The sequence below is a fragment of the Periplaneta americana genome, chromosome 9, assembly GCF_040183065.1.
Source record: "Periplaneta americana isolate PAMFEO1 chromosome 9, P.americana_PAMFEO1_priV1, whole genome shotgun sequence".
Taxonomy (NCBI): Eukaryota; Metazoa; Arthropoda; class Insecta; order Blattodea; family Blattidae; genus Periplaneta; species Periplaneta americana.
This window is the reverse complement of record NC_091125.1, coordinates 72,166,160-72,187,932: the sequence shown is the minus strand read 5'-3', so window position 1 is coordinate 72,187,932 and position 21,773 is coordinate 72,166,160. Positions and strand designations below refer to the sequence as shown.

The 21,773-nt window shown below is 36.1% G+C and overlaps 1 protein-coding gene and 1 long non-coding RNA gene across 3 annotated transcripts in view; one reads left to right on the top strand and one right to left on the bottom strand.

The window, feature by feature from the left end:
- Positions 1-7,483: 7,483 nt before the first annotated feature.
- Positions 7,484-8,387, bottom strand: LOC138706082 (uncharacterized). The gene is made up of 2 exons (XR_011333894.1): positions 8,281-8,387; positions 7,484-8,146 (listed from the first exon to the last, which is right to left on the bottom strand). It is a non-coding gene; the product is annotated as an uncharacterized lncRNA (long non-coding RNA).
- A 54-nt stretch (positions 8,388-8,441) lies between these two features.
- Positions 8,442-21,773, top strand: part of LOC138706081 (zinc finger FYVE domain-containing protein 21-like) — a 40,010-nt gene continuing 26,678 nt past the window's right edge. Inside the window, exons 1-7 of one of the 2 annotated variants that reach the window (XM_069835017.1) lie at positions 8,442-8,735; positions 8,833-8,883; positions 9,269-9,437; positions 16,244-16,328; positions 17,430-17,524; positions 20,127-20,150; positions 21,586-21,710. In XM_069835017.1, coding sequence (XP_069691118.1) covers positions 8,613-8,735; positions 8,833-8,883; positions 9,269-9,437; positions 16,244-16,328; positions 17,430-17,524; positions 20,127-20,150; positions 21,586-21,710 — 672 coding nt within the window. In that variant the 5' untranslated portion in view covers positions 8,442-8,612. The remainder of the gene's footprint in view (positions 8,736-8,832; positions 8,884-9,268; positions 9,438-16,243; positions 16,329-17,429; positions 17,525-20,126; positions 20,151-21,585; positions 21,711-21,773) is intronic. The other variant, XM_069835018.1, reaches the window with a different exon arrangement.

Below are 21,773 nucleotides of genomic sequence, written 5' to 3'. Positions count from 1 at the left end.
CAAGTAGATATGAAACAACACCCAGTTGTGTCTCCCTGCTTGGAAGAAACAAAACATTTCATACACTTAGCCGTGCGTTGTTTTTTTTTTAAAGCGCTTCATGCCTTTGCTGCAGCAAAGTGAGTGTCGAAAAAAAAACGTAAGTAGGTCAAATGACTGCAAAATGGCGGACAATTAATATTGGCTTCTATTTCTGCCGTAATAAATTGAACCCTAAAAGAACCGAACATGTTAAATAGTTTCGACTTCCATGATAATGACATGGAATTATTATTACTAGACGATTTTGACAATAATAAACGTTGCAAAAGACCAAAACAACATTCCGCCATGATGGATCGTGCAGCAAACTCGTAAAGCGAAGTCTTGATTTGCTGCACGCTTGCTACAGCGCTGCTGCAGCGATGGTGAAGCAAATGTAATAAAAGAATGGTCTTGCTGCAGCACTTTACGTCTTGCTTTAAAAAAAAACGCACGGTAGTATATTCATATGTCAGGCTGTAACCTTCTCATCAAGGGCTAGTTGGTTATAGCAAACCATCTGAATCAGTTACAATCACTCGACACTGTTTTGTTTCATGCAGTGTAGTTTAGCCCTAAAAGGACCACAGATGCTGTCAGTAACAAGATTTCAATTCGCTGTGTGATGTCAGAAAGGAAATATGTCTTATAAATTGTGAGAAACTTGAATTGTGTTGGTTGACATGCATTTTGAGGGACGGATCCAAGATGAATTCATGTCCTTAGGCTCACATTGACCCATTGTGCGGCCTATATGCGATTATTGTTCCAGTCCGACTGGTAGTCTGGGTGACAATTGTAAATCCAATGTTGACAGGTAGGTCATCCTGTCTCGACCACACAGAGTCATGTTCCATCCCCAGATGAGTACATGATAAATCCTAGGAGCCAGAGTCCAAAATCCTTAAATTCTGTATCAGTAAGAAGATCCATACTATCCCCCAAGACTTCATCTCAGCCTATTTTTAATAATCGAAGAAGATAGATGAAATGAAGGAGAAATGGAAAATGGAGCGTGTTTGTGGAATGAAAGAGTTAAACAGGAGAACCTCGAGAAAAATTCTCTAGTGTCTGTTGTGTCCAGCACAATTCCATCACGACCAGGCTGAGCATCGAACCAATGCAGCCTAGTGCTGAGACACAGATGTGGCTTGAATTGTTTTATATTGTATTGTGGGTCTTTCTTTATGGGAGGGAAACCATTCAGAAGGACGGGATATAAGTACTCATGTCAAAAAAATTTTAAACTGGAAAAGGCTGTATTTTTTCCCTACATATTGCATAATTATACTATTGTTAGCCTTAGGTTGATCCTGTTGTAAACATATGCACGTGTTGCTACTCGTATATCACTGGCATACTGATTCCTCGGAACGAATCTGTAGCAATGTGCTTTGAAATTTAGTCCCGAAATAGAAAAAAACTTTTAAGTGTATTTTTCGTTTTTGTTTACATGTAAGTGATTTACGATGTGAAGTTGAATACAAATAGTTATTCGAAAACTTCGAAAGGATCGTAGATATAATTAATTTAATTATAATCGTCAGCGGATGTCACCTCAGAGGAATATCTGTTGCGCAACACATTACACATCCTGAGAATGGGAACTTGCTGCAATCCGAGATATATATGGCTGATGTTTTCGGCACAATTGTAGTGTGATTGTCCCTATATTTTATCATGTGGCGCTTGCAAGTAGTGTCGAATAAGCACCAATCACCATCTATGTCTGCAGATGAACACAGTTTCTTTTGTTTACATCAGGATCAACCTTACGCCGGCTTTAATATAGTTTAGTCATACATGTTGGAGAAGACAGCAGTAGACAAAATGGCAGTGACTGCAATTATTTCCCCATATCTTTTGACATGGTGACAGAAGATGAACCTAACTCGGACTTGTAAGACTTCTGTAATCTAGTGGTGAGTCAGTGTTTTTATGTAGGTTCTACTGTGGATGTTAGCAGTTGCACAGAGACGTGGTTTCAAGAAGCTATGGAGTGGGTAATAGTTGAAATATCCTGCATTCTTCACAGGGCTGCTGAGCTGAGTCCTCTATCATATATTGTTGTTTAGTCAGCTGTCTGAACCTTACAAGTGATACAAGACACGACTTATGAGGCAACTAGGCCAGGAGATACTGGGGAAGGGTGACCAGTTGCTGTTTCCCTCCATTATATACATTGCTGATTACCTACATCAGGCACTGAAAAATTGTGTTTCGTGAAACATCGCTTGAACGACGTAAGTTCCACGTGATAACACTCCCCTCCATGCTGAACCCCTTCCTCTAGCGTTATCTGTACTGTCAGCAGTGGCTCATTCTGTTATCCAGTAGTATCTGAATAGTGATTTGGCATTCATAACATATTTCTGAACAACTGAACTGCAGACTTCAAGGATATGGCCAGAACATAATTGACATGTACGATGCAGTAAAATCTTTTTCCATGATATATGTTTGGAAAGTGCAATTGAAAGAAAATGAGTTTCATCATTTTTCTTGTCTGAAGTCACTTTCAAATGTTTCTGATTCAAGAATAGATAAATACTGCGATATTCTGGAAACCTTATTTTTAGAATTTAGAGATAGAAAGTTTTGATTTCAAACAAGTGGAAAATGATCTATTTGCAAATCCTTTTATCATACCCATCCTGAAGGTACGACCAAACTTACAATTTGAGGTTGCTGATCTTCAAAATGACACCTTTGTGAAAAGCAAGCATAAGAATTGTTTTGGTTTAGATGTATTTAAAAATATTGACTCCTCTAAATATCTGCATCTTAGATCATTTGCTGCCACAGTCGGTTCGGTTCTACATACACTGTATTTGTGAGCAATTTTTTTCAAAATTAAAAAATATTAAAATGAAAAAGGACATGCTTAACAGATGTCAGCCTTCGTGTACAATTGGCAGTGGCAACCCCTAATTTTGAGGTCTTACTGAATGGAAATATTGTAATCAAAAAATAAAAGAATGCAGATGAAAATAATGTAATCCTAAAAAGATATTCATTCCTTCTTTCTCTTATTTCTTTGTTATGAACACGGAAGGTAGTGACGATCGCAAACTGCCTCTGCTGTCTAGCTTACTGCATCCAATGCTCCCCACCCCTCAGTCGTCTCTTTGTGTGTAGCAGGTAATATTTATATTGAGTCATGAATTTGTGACTTTTGCTATGCCTGAGTTACATATTACACTAATCAGACTTCAGATGTATACAAACAGTTGTTCTTCCTCGGACACACATCGTCACGTGAGATGTCCTTCTGATAATAATGGATGTACATATCAGCCAGAACCTGAGTCAGAGGTATATTGCATATTGTGAATCTTTATTGTCTAAATGACTTACTGTCATGCCTGTATATACATTCCTCATTCACAGAAGTTCATGCAAATGAGGCTGTTTATTAATAATTCGCAATAACAGCACATAAATTCAATGTTGTAGACATATGATAGAATCAAAATTTTATTTTGGAGTAGATAGATCATGAGATAAGATTTTTATATTTTTGGTGAATTGTTTGCATGTTTTCAGTGAATTAATATTTAAATAATGGCACTGAAGAGTAGTAGTAACATGTGAAATGACCAACACCTTCCTAGGACTTATGAATCCAAATATCTTGGAGTTATTTTCGATAGTAAGTTAACATGGAGCAACCATTTGAAATACATTTCTGAAAAAGCTCGTAAAAGATTCTCTCTTCTAAAAAGACTAGCAGGAAAGAAATGGGGATGCTCTAGGAATACTTTGAACACTACATACAAAATGTTTATACAGCCAGTGCTGACATACTGTGGAGAAATTTTGATTACTTCACCTTTCATAAACGACATAGAATATGTTCAAAACCAAGCTCTCAGACTCATTACTGGTGGAATCAAAACAACTCCAATAGATTCTAAGAGATTCCTCACTAACATTAACAGCATCAAAATGACAATAGAAGAAAAAGCACTGATTCAATATGAAAAACTTATCAGATTACCAGGAAACAATTGGCATTCATACAGTCCTCTCTGTAGATTGAAAACTCAAAAAAGTTTCATATCCATTGTTCAAGAATTAAAACAGAAAATCAATATCCCGAATTTAAAAGAAAACTTACAAATTAAACCAAACCCTTTAACTCTATTAAATATAGAATATAATCTAAATTTAACAGAAGAAATACTGAAATCAGAAGTAAACACTGAAATACTGAAACAATTGTCTTTAAAGACAATTAATATTAGGTACCCTCCACAAAACTGGCTTCATTTATACACCGAAGGATCCTTGATCTCCAGAGAACAAGGTGCCGGTGCAGGTGTTACGTGCTGTCTCTTCTCACTTTATAGATCTCTTGAATATGGAACAAGTTTTGATGGTGAAATCATTGCAATAAGGGAAAGTCTCAGGAATCTTCTATGCCACATCAATAAATTTAGGAATGCAGTTATATTGTCAGACCCCAAAGCAGCTATTCTATCAATAGTCTCTAAACACACACCTTCATCTCAAACAGCAGAAATAACTAAAATGCTCTCTCAATTAATATCACTCAATAAAAGAATTGTATTCCAATGGATACCATCCCATTGTGGAATCCTGGGAAATGAGAAATGCGGATGCTTTAGCAAAGAAGGGCAGCACTGCTACTTACAGACCTGTTACTAAATCTACGTATTACTCTGTGAAAAGATTTATTAAATCTACATACTTAGACTTCAACAAACAAAATTTAATAACACAATCCCAAGGGAAAAAATGGAACTCTCTGCATCAAAATCCACAGTTAATTCCCGATTTACCACGAAAATCGTCTGTAGCTGCATTTAGATTGGCAACAGGCCATGATTGTTTGGCCAAACACCTGCATAGAATTGGAATATTTCAGTCCCCTAACTGTCCATTGTGCAATTCAAACCAAGAAATGGATTCGGAACATCTCAAAATCTGTGCTTCAGTGGCTGGTCATGATAATATCTTTGAAAAATATTGGAGTGCAAGAGGTCAAATGACTTCATTGTCAAATGCCTGGCATTAGAAAACAATAACAACATGTGAAATTACAAACTCAAGTTCCTAGGGTCCATTTCTAGTGGAAAAAGTGGACATATTTTTACTATAGGTGTAACTTGGTGGTTGGCAAAGATTATGTCATATAAAATGCAGCCTGCAATACATAGGAAAGGGGAAGGATACCCAGACTGCTTAACGTTGAATAAACAAATGATTGCTAAGGGGAAGGAGATCATGCTTTACCCCTCCACCCTGCTTGTGTATTAAGAGGTTGATTTGCAAGTCACGAAATGCCAACCACTGGTGTAACATATATTTTCGAGTATTCTGAATACAATGCTCAGCATATCTGTAATTTTGATTGAAATCAATCAATAAGAGCAAATATATTGAAAATAACGAAATATCATTATAAGCATTACACACACAAATGAATATTTTCCCCCTTATTTAGTGGAACAGTGACATGTTGGCAAGTGGTTCTTGATCATAGTTGTGCTGGTTTCTTCACATGAAGAGGATACAAGAATCCAAAATTTACTTAATACATCTTTCTGGTCTAAGCCGGCCACACAAATCTGTGATGTCTAGATACTCACTGGACCGCAAAACCACAGTATTTATATTACTACACGAATTTTCACTTCGTCCCTACATTTATTGCCAAATGCCAGAAACCTCAGGACTCAAAAGTTAGGAACAGTACATAAATAATTGAAAAACCGCCACTGTAATTTCGCTGATGAATTTGTTAGGATATTTACATGCTGTAAATTAAGAGCATAGAACCCATAGCTTTACTTCACTTCTGGAAGTCGTCATCCTCTGCTGGATTTGAACCCTCAAACCTTAGATTCAGCAAGGTCATGAATTTTCTCCATTAATCTAATCCTTCTAACTACACTATGGTCCTGGGCACTCATCTTCTAACGAAAATGAGTAGGTGGCAAGTACATATAACTGAATCTTTAAGCAACAATATCATTTTGCTTGCAAATGTACCTTGTGAATCTTCATGACTTCTAATTTGGATAACTTGCCACTTATTTTTTTTTAAGGTATAATGTATATTGTGGTTAAATGTAAGACTTAACAAGCAGTTTATCACTAGACTATATGAAAGTGAGTTTACATCCACTGATGGATGTTATTGCAGTTATTTCAGGCATTACCAAATATCAATAAGTTTGTAATTCAATTTCGGTAATGTAATGACACATTCCTAATTGCCTGCTTGGAATGCCTCTCTTGCTTTGTTCAGCCACTAGTTTCTCCCACCTTTATGAAACCCATTGTGTGCGCTGCCTTGCAGTGCATCTCTTTATGGCACTATGAGTTTTTCGCCCACCTGTAGTGCCTTTTGCTTTGTACAGTCACAGGTTTTTCTCCACCCTTTTGAAATTCTTTGTGTGAGCTGCTCTCAGACACCAAAGGCATGTACATGGCGTACAGGCATCTGACGTCCCCTCATCCCAAGAAGTCAAGACACAGCCTTCAGCTGGCAGTCATAGTCACCATCTTTGGGACTGATGGTGTGATGCTGGTTGAATATCTGGACTATACAAAACTGTCAACTCAGCACACTAAATGCAGATCTGAAGAAATTGCACTGCCTTCAGTTGGCAGTCATAGTCACCATCTTTGGGACTGATGGTGTGATGCTGGTTGAATATCTGGACTATACAAAACTGTCAACTCAGCACACTATATGCAGATCTGAAGAAATTGCATGCACGTGTTAGAGTTCGTCAGCAGAAAAATGTGACCAACATGATAACACTTGGTTCCACACAAGTCGGAAGACAATTGCCATAATGGAGAAGCTGTAGCTCCAGAATGTTCTGTCTCATCCACCTTAATGCTTAATCGAACGGTAATAAAGGCATTTCTTTTGTTTCTTACCCCGCCTGAAGGTTTACTTGTCAGAGTAAAGTTCCAGATTACAAAACCTGTAAGCAATTGGTGTGTAATACTAATAAATAATATTGTCAGTATTTTATTTGTATGTTTGGTACAGAAATATTACTAAACTGTTAAAGACTGGCACTTCTACTTTAGTGTTTATAAGAACTTCATCAATCCTAAATACATGTTATATCTAAAATGAATATTGATGAGTATCGACCAGTTTTAATGTTATTATATTCCACTATTTCTGAACATCGATTAAGTATTAAGCCTACTCTTAATCCAAAAAGAAATTATTTTGGTCTAGTATTTCAATATTCCATACCAATACCTTTATTTTGTACCTACATTGCATAGCCTGGTGCTAAGTATAAATACCATTACATTTATCGTTTATTTACACACACTCTGGCCTCAATAAAGACAGGTAACAGAAGAAAGACTGGTCCTACTATAATCAGTACAGACAGACCTGCTTTGAAATTCCAACTGTCCCCTGAACACATATAAATCAAAAAGTAATGTGTAAGAAAGATAATAAATATTTGTGGGTCAACTTTATTAAGTCTGTACATTCTTCATGTTATACTACTATATTTTGTCACACATTTTAACACTTCTCTTCAAAGCTTAACATTGTATCTACTCTGTGTACATTGTAGTAAACATAGTTACGAAGAAGGTTCAAAGGTGTAACACGTTTCTCCTTTATATGGGTACTGTTTTGGTAACGCTGGTCGAAACATCCTTTTATCTTCCAACCAATAGTATAATGCAGCAGAAGCACCCATAACCCCAAGGAAGGCAAGCAACTGTTGTCTGAGAGTATATCGAGGCTTCGAGCTTACATCAAAGCGGTCTTCTCCATACATATCAACATCAACATGTATTGGTTCCCCAAAGTTTCTCTTGTGTTCTGGGAAATCCCATGGGTAAAACGGGTCCCGTGATTCTACCGACATATCTGGCAGCTTGGGGTAGTCTCCATGCCCCAGACCATCGTCGGGATAAGGTTCATATTCTTCGGGACTTAGATTGTACTTCCTGGCAGCGGCGGCTCTCTCTTCAGGAGTCTTAGGATAAGGACCTGGTTTCCAATCCTTGTTCCAGTGATTCCTAATAAATTGGTGCACTACTGCTCTCTTGAAATTCATAAGATGAGAACTATTCATCACCTTCACTATGGACGCCATGTTTTCGTCTGGAATGACCAAAAACCAGAGTTAGAGCACTGCATATATATGATACATTTATAACTACAGTACGCTAATGACTACGGTGATTTATAAATAATAAGTCCATTTTCCTACATGAACTTATTAAATGTTTATTTACCAAAGTCACCTTCCCGATTTCAATTTTCACTACCCTACTGCACTCTATAATTCTATATGTAGACTACAAATGCGATCTCGAACTAGGTGCGATGGCACCACTCAGTACATCCAACCATATATTCAATATGTCATTTAGTGTAAACTAGTACACAGGCTTTAATAGTCTTCTCCGATAAAAAAAGTGCATTATATATAAAATATTGAATGAAGTGAGAATTATAACATTGATACATATACACAACTTTTTACGTACTTAAATTATTCATAATTGTTCTTGTTGTTGGAGTTGGCTGAAGTGTTGAGCATACTGTATGTACTAGTAGGAAAAAAATGGAAGCTGCGTGTCCGAAGAAGTTAATTAAATCTAAGTCAGGATTAAGAATTGTAGTCACAAATGATAAATACAGAAGTCCTTTTATTCTTTGTGAACCACAATGGATTCCTGACAGTGAGGTAGGCTTTATATAAATTTCATATTAATATTTTGTTTTTTAATGTAGTTATTTTCATTCCTAACCTTCATGGTTTAACCTGTTGAATTATTTTTCAGAGTACGAACTGCACTGAATGTAACGCTAAATTTGACTTCTTAACAAGGAGGGTAAGAAATGATTAATTTTATCAATATACATTATTAAGTTATGAGTAAGAGAGTTTCTTTCATGCCGATATGTTCAGTAGCAATTGGTCATAAATGTATCTCGTTTTTAAACCTTTGCCTTGGGTAGACCATAGGGTTTTGTGCAATAAAATTGCATGCTTTTAGCAGTTTTTTTTGGTAAAATTGCACACACTGTATAATGTATCAAAATAAATAGGCCTATATAGACGTTGAACATCTATGGAATAGGCTACTGTATTGCTCCAATTTTTCGGAAAGTAGTTTATACAAATTAAGTTTGATTTTTTTTTCACCATCGGTATTGATCTTAATAACACGAATGTTAAGAGATGTCAACCATGTACATGAATTTGAATTTTTACAGCACCACTGTCGTCGCTGTGGACGCATATACTGCGGTTCATGTTGTGATACTAAAGTGGGACTTCCTCGAATGTGCTTCGTTGATCCAGTTCGAGTTTGCAACAATTGCGCTTTGGTTACAAATAAAGAAAGTGATTTCTTTGATCGGCAGCTGAAAACCCTAACAAATGGTAAATAGAACGTGTATGTGACATTGTTACCCATTTGTTTTATTGGGTTTGTACCGTGTCATATATGCAAAAAAAAAAAACTAATATTCCAGAACTAGGTATCGGCTTTACGATAAGGAAAGGGAAAGGGAGCACATCCGCAATTATAGAGAATAGCTCTTGATAACAGATCTAATAGATAGGTTCTCCTTCCTTTTCCTTTTCTGATGATGAAGGTAATACGTAGTTCCGAAACCTTGGATGTTTCTGCATCTATGACACAGTGCAAAAATCAGTAATAATCGAGATTATGTTGCACAGTATGGGGGAGACTATGTACAGAAAAAAAATTGAATGCTTCACCCCCCACCAGCGGTATATAAAAACAAACAAACTAAAATAAACTAATTAAGTAGTCTACCTAGGTATTATTACACAATTTCGTGCAATCTAGATAATTCTTGACTCCGCTAGCCATAGTTGTGTTAAAATTGTTTAAGTATACATTACTGTGGATCACTATAGCTGTTCCAGAAATAGTAGTGCAGTTGGCTCTAGTATATTAACAAAATAAAAAGTGGATCAACTATCCAGAATTGGGTAAAAGTCTAGAATAAGAATGACTTGAGTCATCATTTTGCACATGTGATAGTTAATACAGTCAAACCTCCGTACAACGAAGATCGTTATAATGATAAACCCGCATTAAACGATATTTTTCTATGGTCCTGGCAAATTTCCTATATAAATGACGTTAAATATCCCTCACTATAGTGATGAAGCAATTTTAGAAACACCCTGTTACAACAATATGTATTTTTAACTTCAAGGTTTTTCGTAAATTGACAGCTTGGTCTTGCATACGGTAACAGGTTCTTGATCTGAGAATGATATTTCTACGAAGGGATGGACGTGTACCCAGTCTTCCTAGTTATTTTCCAGCGTACAGGTGACGAGGTGGGAATAAGTAGGCATGGCGATGGCTTCTGCTAAACGGAAATCAATAAGTTTGGAAACTAAATTGGCTGCATTTAATGAAGGAATGAAACAGACAGCGGTTCACAAAAATATAGAATTTTACAATCTAGACTACATTTGTTACTTTTCTTAAAAACAAGGAAAGGAATTTAGGAAAGTGTTACGAGCGGCATATTTCATTCAGCACAAAAACGATTGAAGACGGCAGTTTCAGATGATGTGGACAGTGCTATAATGAAATATTTTATATGTCAGTAGATGATGATGTATCAGTATTTTTCGGAATGCAGTGATGAAACTATAGCCGTTGACTCAGGAGAAGATGAGCATAGAGAAAGGGTGGATAATTGATAATGTTACGACAACACATGCAGTGCTTATACTATTAGTAAACGGAAACATTATTTCCGCTTACTAGTAGTACAAGTATTGCACTGTTGTCATAACGTTATCTGTTCACTACCCTTTCTCCTCACTCCGCGCTCGTCTTCTCCTGAGTCAGCGACAGTATGATTTCAGAATTGAAGGATGGGAAGATAAAAGGCAGCGAAGATGAAGATTTTATAGATGATGATTGTGATGATAGTGATGTAGAAACCAAAAAAGTATCTTACTAGAACTGCTTGGACACATACAACAAATTCAGTGTATTGCAAGTTCTCTTCAATGTGTTATGAAGGAACAACTAATTGCTTTGGAATCTTTAAGGTCACTGTTTATTAAAGAGGCTATCAGGAACAAAAAGCAAAGAAACTTTTCAGATTTCTTTCAAAAATAGAGATGTATGCAGTAATACTGTACTATATTACGGTATCTAAGTACATAAATATGTCATTTATTACATTTATTTCCTTTTATGTTATTGTGTAGGTTAATTAGTACTCTACTGGCACTTGTTATCCTATGTGATAAATCTCACAGACCCTCAGTATAACAATAACCTTGATGTAACAATACAACCTGCTAAGGCCCGAAAATATCGTCATACGGAGGTTTGACTGTATATAGCACTTACAGGGCAAAAATTTAGATACTTTGTTAACAGATTGCTGTATACGAACCATCCCGCTTCTCTTTTTTCGTCTCCCATTGTCCCATTTTCTCTCTTATTCTTTTCTTCTCTCTAGTCTGTGTCATATTTCATATTACAGATACTCGTATTATTGGTAATTATTTACTTTAGCTGACAGTGTTTTTCTCGACGAAATTTATTTAGAACTCCTTGATTTGACTTGGCAAATACGTACAAACTACTAAAATTGACTGCAAAGCAATAATAATAACTCTAATTTTGTCTGTGTCTTCTGTAGCCTGTCACTTAGCTATCCCCTGATCTAATCCACTCTTTGCCACAGTCCTCTGTCTCCTGTCACTCAGCTATCAGCTATCTTCTCATCTAACCCACTCTAACCTTGTTCCATTTCTCGGCCTCACATCACTTAGCTATCCTCTCAACTAACCTATTCTAATCTTGTCACAGCCCTCAGTCTCCTGTCACTTTGCTATCCCCTTATCTAACCCACTCTAACCTTGTCACATTCCTGAGTCGACCACAGTGGAGTAACATTTAACATGTCTGACTATGAAACTAGTGGGCCTGGGTTCAAATTCTTGTTGGGACAAGTTACCTGGTTGAGGTTTTCTCCGAGGTTTTCTCTCAGCCCATTAAGACCAAATGCTGGGTAATTTGGGGTGCTGGATCTTGGACTAATTTCACTGGCATTATTATCTTCATCTCATTCAGACGCTAGATAACCATTGAAGTTGATAAAGTGTCGTAAAAAAACATTCCTTGGTCTCTCATAGCTTCACTATCCCCTCATCTAACCCACTCTAACCTTTCCACATACCTCGGCTTCATCTCGCCTAGCTATCTCCTCATTTAACTTTATCACATTCTTTGGCCTCACATCTATTAGCTATTCCCTCATTTAACCTAACCTTTAACATGTAATATTGACGGAAATATACACCAGAGAAGGGTAAAACACAGTGCAATATGATCCCCATGATCAGACACTATCACTAATATGTGCCAAATATAATATTTCCGTAAACACACCAACTTCAGCTACCCTCTGTACAGATATAATTTTAATTTCTAATCACAAACAATTAATGTGATGAATAATTTCGAGGGAAAAATTGTTCCGGGGGCGGGTATTGAACCCGGGAACTTTGGTTAAATGTACCAAAGCTCTACCAATTGAGCTACCCAGGAACTCTACCAGACTCTGATCCAATTTTTCCTCTATATCCACAGACCTCAAATTGGGCTGACAACCGTCAAGCAACCAACATTGAGTGCACACTAACTCTGTGTGACTTAAATTGTGGTTCTCTGTTAACGAACAGTGATGTGTAGTATGCAAATCAAGCTTTCAGGTATAACTCCCTGTAAAGTTGATTTGAATAATTTCGAGGGAAAAATTGTTCCGGGGCCAAGTATCGAACCTCGAAATTATTCAAATCAACTTTACAGGGAGTTGTAGCTGAAAGCTTGATTTGCATAACACATATCACTGTTCGTTAACAGAGAACCACAATTTAAGTCACACAGAGTTAGTGTGCACTCAATGTTGGTTGCTTGACGGTTGTCAAATAACCAACATTGTTTATGTTTATGTCTTTTTTTTTTTTTTTTTTTTAATTTCTGGATTTGGTCCCTAAATACATATTGGAAATAATATAACACCTGCCTCTGATCAATGTTACACTCTGTCAAAGACAGTTGCCAGTTGCAGAAAGTAATTTTCCCTTTCAGGGAACAAAACGCACATTGTCTGGTTTGCACAACTTTCAAGAAAAAGGTGAAGATAGAGGTGATTAAAATACAATGAAGTGGCATTCACCTCCTCCTTACAACACCCTAAAAAGCTTCACTGGAGCTATGATAAGCTTTTTGTTTTTTTTTATTTATTTATTTATTTTTTTTAATTGTGTGCTAACAGTAAAACCAAAGATATCAAGAGATTAATTTCTGCTTTTGATTTGTGATGGTCATATAATTGCAGTGAAACCATGACAGATGTGCAAAATAAACGTAAAGACTTAAACATTAAAGATAAATTGTCAGTTATAATTGAACATTATTACAAATTATAGAAAATTAGTCAATACAATATAGCAGTACAGTTACAAACTCACAGCCCCTTTTATGCAAACTGTTAAAACACCGAGACAATATCCTGAGCACGGCCAGGAAAACGAAAACTCAAAACTGAAGAGAAATTGTAGTGGGGAAAGACTATTTTTTGAAATGTTTGTAGTTAGCATTGCCTTGCAGTTTTATATAGTATTGCAGTATAGACAAACTTTTTCGGTCATTGTTATCAATCAGTTAATGTTATCAGATTAGCAGCATTCCGAAGTGATTATAATAAGTGGCATTCACTGTATTAACATTTAGTGGTACTGGTATTTAAAACAAATGGAAGCTCTATTTCTTCAATTGATCGATTTATTATTGTTTCTGTCAATTCCACCTCCTCCTCTAAAGTATACATCTCTCCTGAGAGAAAAGTCTGAATTCAACACTGCTGAAGACAGTTGAGATAGTTTTAAGGAGCTGCCTGGAAGAAGAAAGCATGACAGCCTTAACAGAATAAAGTGTGAAGAAGGAACTTATTGAAATGATTTTGAAGTTCAGTAACAAAGTTATCATTTTGTTTGACAGCTGGAAGGATTGCACAGTTATACTCACATTGAAGCAAGTGTCATAAATGTGTGTCACGTCATTTTTTTTCTGTCTTTAAATTGACTATACTTATACCACGAGGTGCCATTGGTGGCAACCATTGTCTCATAAAGATAACAAAAGAAAATATTACCTTCGGAACTCAACATATTTTGCATCAGATATGTTTGTCTTAATGCCAAAGGATGCAGCCACTTGCTTGTTGCAAGATGTGAACTAATATTGGAATGCTACGTCATTTGGAACTTTTTACTTGATCTGCAGGTCTTGGTGATGACATGAGGAGTTGTCGAAGGTCCACAAGAGTTTTTGGCCCCTGTACATAGACTATTTCTTTTAAATGGCCTCACAGGAAGAAGTCTGGTAACCACCAGCATAGATTACGTGGTGGAGGAGAGGAGTTTGGAAAGAGAGGATTGGTCAGCAGTTCTTAAGGAGGTCAAAGTTAAACTTAAATGGTCATAGCACCACAGAGATGATGATAGGTCAGGTGGTATGCATTTGCCTATTCAGGAGTTGCACTCTGGCATGGGTTTGTTTTGTGCTTGGTCTGATACCTGGTTTGGTTTTTCCGAGTTTTTCCTCGATTGTAAGGCGAATTTCAGGTAGTTCATGCGGAATTCTCGGCCCCATCTCGTCAAATATCACCTTGTCACCAGTTCCATCAATGCTAAATAACCTAGTAGTTGATAAATTGTTGTTAAATAACCAATTTAAAGTAATGTAGTGTAATGACATTATATTGGGTGATCTGGCAGGCCAGGAGATAGGTCCTCCCCTTACTATCCATTTACCAGGATGTGTATCATTTAGATGGTTGCAGACGGCCAACATTCTGTGCAGTGGAGCTCTATTTGTGTTGAAGCCTCATCGTCTCGTAGTGGCACATCTGCTACCAAATGTGGGAGTTAATTGTGTAGAATATGAAGGTAACATTCTCGTGTTATGTGGTCCACAACGAAATGCGGTCCAATTATGTGTTCACTCAAGATTCATACCATACGTTCACTCTCCATCATTCTTGAAATGCTGCCAATCTTACCCAGTAAGGATTATCTACACTCCTATAGTGGATATTATGGCAATTCACTGCGACATTGTTATGGAATCTTGATTCGTCCGAAAATAGGCTTTTCAATGCAATCGCTGCATCATTTCCCATTACACCTGCAATGTATTTGCTCTTGATTCTTCGTAAATAAGTAACATACGAGTACCAACATACATGTCCATGGAGTACATAGCAAGTGAATGTACAAGGACTGTGTTGAGACCGTATAGTGGCAGATTGCATGCTGCACACATGCACAACATAATGTTGTATTACTGGTCGAATGCAACAAGAACTGACCTACATTCGTAAATTGAAGTTCTGTATACGAAAAAAAAAACACTAGTAGGATTAGTACCTGCTTAGCCATGACAACAATGTGTGCAGGTCTCATATGAAGCATCTGTAACGTGCATGCCACCTCTAGCTCGACATTTTTTGACAGTTTCATATTGCTGTGTTTTGGTTTTAAGCATTAATTGCACATTCTACTATACCTGATCACTTGGCATGACCTCATAACTACATCATATGAAAGAATATATTTTTAGAAGGGCCTTATTCTTATGGGGCGAAGTGAGCTGTTACCATACAGTGTAACAGACAAGCAGAGGAATGTAGACAATCATGTTATTTCCGTCTTAACAGATTAATATTATTGTTTAGATTTATAAGGGGCAGCTGGTTAAACCAACTTATCTGATAATAATTTCAGTAAGGGTGACTTAACAAGCACAAGAAATGTTATATTACATATCATAATCTTACAAAAACATATAGAGACGCTGAGCTAACACTTTGAAAAGAACATCCATATCCATGCTGTTTCTGAGACTAAAAGCAACATATTTTTATAAACTTCTGAAATAAATATAAGAGAAACTTTGTTGTGTTGATACTAAATGCTAGTACTAATTTGATAAAAGATTAAGTGGATCTTGAGCCATTAAAAGTTAAGAGAAAAGAAGAGAGAGAAAGATGTACATGCGTGTGTGCATACGTGTAAATACTGTAGTGAAGCATTCAATAACTAGCTTATTTTTAAGAATTAAATGCTCTTTAAAAGTATAAATGACAGGGTTTTTTTTTTTCCTCCAACAGGTGCCACTTTCCTTCTGGACCAGAGACTCTCATCTTGTTCAGACTCTGTCAACTATCTTGTGTGCAAACTCTCCCAGGACCATAGGTCAGTACCATGAACTTGTATGAAGAGATTTATCCAATAAGATAGTGCATGTTCAGAATGCAACTGCATCTCTCATCGAGTTACAGTAGAATCGGTAATTCGAGGTAATGGGGAGTGAGGATACATCAATTTGGAATGACTTGGACTAGGAAAAAATCGTAAGACACAAAATAAAACCAATAACAACTAAAGCTAAGGGTATTTCATTGTAATTTTTAGTGTTATGACAGATCGATTATTTTTAGCTAAAAACAAACAGTAGTATTGGGGTTATTTTTTGAAGAAGTTCTTAACCAACTTCTGCTTTGGGATGCTACATCATCTTTGCACTGCAGAGTCGCACCATCGCTTGAGCAACAGGGTACCTCCTGTTGAAGTGACAAACTTTGACCTGGTGGAGGGGATCCACATTACAGCAACAAGTATGTGCGTGATGTATGTGGCTCAAATTAGCAAGGTTCTAATGTACTTGAAAGGAGTCGAAATGCACATAAATCCTGTAGAACTATCAGTTCTGGAGAGCTACTCTTGGTGACAGATCCAATAGATAGTCAATTGGCTGTCCTGGAGAGTAGCTCTTGGTAATGGGTCCAACAGATACTTTGCCCCCCTTATTAGTTGAAGTTCATATGTAGCTCAAAAACTTCGAATATCTCTACATTTATGGGATAGTATAATTATCCAAAAACCTTATACTCATATCATAATGGGAAGGGAACAGCAGGCCTTCAGAAAATCTGCTCCAGTAATGCATGTATCTAACACAGATATCCACATTTTGACTAATACCAGTGATAATCAAGCAGTAATGTAGGGACTAAGTGAAATTCACGTAGTATCAATTAATATCTCACCATGGTTTTGTGGTTCTGTGAGTGTTGTGACACCACAGATTCGTGTAGTTGGCATAGCCAGAAACACGTATTAAGAAGTAAGAAGAAGAATTTGAGGCTTTAACATGGAATGTTGTATAACTTGCCATTTGCCCAACAGCTTACCACAGTCCAATTTTTTTTAACATATTTCGTGGGTATTAGAAGAGTGGGTTCTGAAGAGAGTCTATTGCAGTAAGAGTACTCAGAAGGTGATGCTCTGTTGCAGATACCTGGTGTTCGAGGGCCGACTGGCAGATAGTGTCAGTCCAGTGGAATTGTATCAAGTGAAAACTCTAGGTGTTGCCCGGGATCCTGACTCCGGTATGCTGAAGTAGTTTTCTTGTTCTGATGTGACATGTTGAACTAAATATTTAGGAGAATATATTATGATAGCTGTAAGTTCAAACAAGACATTTGGAGAACAGTCATTCCATGTCAAATCAACCACAGGTTTAGACCTCAGTCTCAGATATTCGTGTTTTTTTATTAATTGCATGTGCCCATGGTGTAAACAAAAAGTAAAAGTTTCAGAACTTGTTTTTGTTTTCCAAAATATGAAAAAATAATCAATTTCATACATACTTCGTGGGGAAAAAACTGTAACTCGAAAGTATAATAGCTATACAGTAGAGCTGATCCTGGTGTCATTTTAAAGCTCGTGGTGTGCAGCACAATTATGACATGATATTTGTTCAAATTTTCCAAAATCTAACATTTCTCATTTTTTAATAACACCTCTTTTGAATTTTCTCAAACAAGTGCATGTTTCTCTTATACATGTGGAAGGAATACATACTGTGGAAGGAATTTGAGGATCCACAAAAACGAGTTCAGGAGAAATGAAATTTTGAATAGAGAGGGAGAGAGTATGTGTGTTTTTTTTTTCTACCCCATTTACCTTTCATTTCTCCATTCCTGGCCTTCAGTTCCCTTGTGAAAGTAAGAAATGAAAAATTGTTGTATCAATGGATGTTAGTGTCCATTCACACTCATAGAAATATTTAATATTGAGTAATTGTAATAGCAGTAAAAACTTGTGTGTGTGCTTGCACGCGAATTAAGAGAGATTATATATACAGTAAAAAATGTATAACTGATTTTTAATAACATTTGAAGACTATATGGAAAGAACAAGTTAATGAATAAATACATATTTCGGTTATAGGAATAGCTGCTAAAACCAAAGGGGGTGGGGGGCAAGAAAAGAAAGACTTAACTATGTATAAATATTATTTTTGTTTGTAGTCTATATATACACAATGAAATTAATTACTTGGCTGTAACCAAACAGTACCCCTTGTTATAGGTCAGCTATCCCTTTCCAGATTCTCTCTCTCTAATAAAACTTTCACAAGAGAAATTTAGAACTTTACAGTAAAGCCATCTTCGAGTCTATAATACAGTACTCAAAATTATAACAAATATCCTTTGAAAAATGTAAGACTAATTATTTGTGGAAAATCTTAGCAGCTTAGAGCCAAAGCTAGCTGATATAGGTATTACATTTCAAATTCCAATACAGAAAATTTTACGACATTGGCTTACCTTATTCTTCTAGTGTGAGCTTAATTTAATAACATGTCATTGTTTTACAAAAAAGGCAGTTATTTCGGAGTGTTTGCTCAAATTGTAGTAATTGTTCCATAAGTCATTTAGTTACATCATGATGTGTTACAAAATGTTTCACTGTTTCTAAAGCAGTAACAGCATCATTGTTAAAGGACACACGATAGATGGAGGAAAGAATGGGCAGCTACGAATTTCAAAGTGGGTTACATCTTAACACTTAACAATGAACACATACTGTATTTTCGCATTCTTAAATTTTTAAGGCAAACCTAATTTCGAGAAAAATTGATTTAAAACATATAAATGACGTTTCGTATCTTTTGAAGTTTAAAATACGATCGTATAAGTGTAAAAAAACATTTAACCAAAATAAATAGACATAAAAAGTATTGGAATTTTTCCAGGACTTCGGGAAAAAAAAGTATAAGTGTGGAAAATGTATGTGTGAAACATATACAATAGTTTTACTGTATTATGTATTCACTCCCCCCCTCCTTTTTGTGAGATTAGTTGTTTCGGTCCAAATTGCCACTTTCTTGTAGATATCATGACTCAGATATGTGGTGTTATCTGTCGATTCAGTCTTGTAGGCTCAAGGTCCAGTGAAGTTCCACTAGAGCATCTTCAACCCTCCAAGATCATACTACCCCTCTGCAGAGTGGTGCCATCTGTGCACCAGTTAAAATACTACATCCAGCTGCACCATTTTGGGTAGATAATATTGAAACAATGGTGATTACGATGAATAATGAAATGAAGAATGATGGTTGAAAACAGGAGAACCCCAAGAAAAATCCTAAGAAACCTAGACTTTGTCCATCACAGATATGACTCTGCCTTCACAAGGATTTAAACCCAGATATGCATTATCATAACCTAGTGCTCTGCCAACTGAGACAATAAGGCTGCTTATTTATTCATTTATTCCTGTGTTCGTTGAATAAAGTCCACAAGTTCATTTTATGAATGTGTATTGTATCTGCAGTCGATTATGAGATCTGTGGACATAGTATCACAGTAGGCACATGACTTTGCTAATCTGTTTTTTTTAATAGATGATAATGAAAGACGAAATTGTAGAATAATAAAAGAAAGACGTCAGTAATGTGAGAAAACATCGATCAACAACTTTTCTACCACATATATTCCTGAATTCAGTGAGATTAGAACCAAGTATTTGATATGGAAAGCTGATACTCTGAATTTATTTTATAGAATATCAAATTTGAAAAGTTGATATAAGATTCTGGCAATGAATTAATTTATATAAAAACTGAAGTGTTCTATGAGTTTTAACAAATTCTGTTCTATTTCTTTGGTGGTCATTATGTTAATGTGCTAACTTGTGTTGTAGCTGACAATGAGGAAGAGATGAGAGGTTGGTATTGTGATTATACTATTTCATGTATTTTTTCTGCTGCTTCCTGTATCATAGAATTAGATATGGCTAATTTCAGAAATATTTCAATACAAATGACAATGTAGTGTATTGTTATGGTTGATTCATTACCGTGATTTTTTACCCACAAAGAAAATACCTTCTTAGTACAAAACAATTAACTTCGGCAAGGTTGTTCGAAATAAATTGGGGAATATTGTGATTTTGTATATAAAGTTTTGCACTTGATAACAGTAGAATGAGCTTGCAATTTCGAAGAGCTTCATTTAATCAGTGTGTTAATCTTTATTCTCGTCTTTGAGTTACTCTCAACCATTTTTTTAATAATATCTCCAGTGTCTTTTCCTGGTTTGTATGTGTATAAGTGATCACTAAGCTACAAAACAATGCCCAAGCTATATAAAATAAACTTTAATGCAATATTTTATTGTATAATGAAGATAATATATCATAATATGAAATATTATATTATAATTATATATTATATTATGTTAGTAACATTGAGTCTCTCTCAAAAAAGTATTATTATTATTGTTTTTGTTATTATTGTTATTTGTATTATTATTACTTTAGTAGAACTCTGTGCTATACTATTGTGCATATCTAGTTAAGAATTTGGCATTGGTCTTTATCGGAGTTTTTTCGGACACTGTTGCAATGTCACCTATGTGTAGGGAATGAAGGGCAGAGGTAAAAAGATTCTTGGAAAAGGGAATGTTCTTCATCCTCATATCTAGGTGACATTGCAACAGGTTTTGAAAGAACTCTGGTGAAGACCAATGCCACATTCTTAATTGGTAACGCACAATAGAATAGACTAAAAGGATCTAGATAAGAGTCCACCCCTGTGGAGTAATGGTCAGCGCGTCTGGCCGCGAAACCAGGTGGCCCGGGTTCGAATCCCGGTCGTTACCTGGTTGAGATTTTTTCCGGGGTTTTCTCTCAACCCAATACGAGCAAATGCTGGGTAACTTTCGGTGCTGGACCCCGGACTCATTTCACCAGCATTATCACCTTCATTTCATTCAGACGCTAAATAACCTGAGATGTTGATACAGCATCGTAAAATAACCCAATCTAGAGACGATGATGATGATGATGATGATGATGATGATGATGATGATAGAATTTTTTCATGGCTATTTATGTGCATTATAAATTCTGATGTTGATATTAATAATTTTTAAGAGTATTAGGTTACATACTTTTGGACTAAGAGATACGGAGTGAATGTTACATAAAATTATCAAACAAATGAGCAAGGAACAATCTTAAGACTTTCTTGGTCAAAAAATTCTCACAAGGTGCTTCAGTTTAGTAAAAGTGTTCTGTTACTTGAAGGTCACTAGTAGGACTTGAGTTTACATTTTGATAAGTACACTTTGATTGCGATTTGTTCCTTGTCTGTTGATAGGGACAAGCAGCATTGAGATCGTTTACACAGAGGGCAAACAGCAGAGTGAGCAGCGGGTGAAACTTTGCTCTGGCCCTGAACCTCATCGCAAGCTAGCCAATGCATGGATTGATGCTATACAACAGGTATGTAAAACAACCTCATGTGAATCATTTCCTTATATATTGTAATGTATGTCACCTTTACAC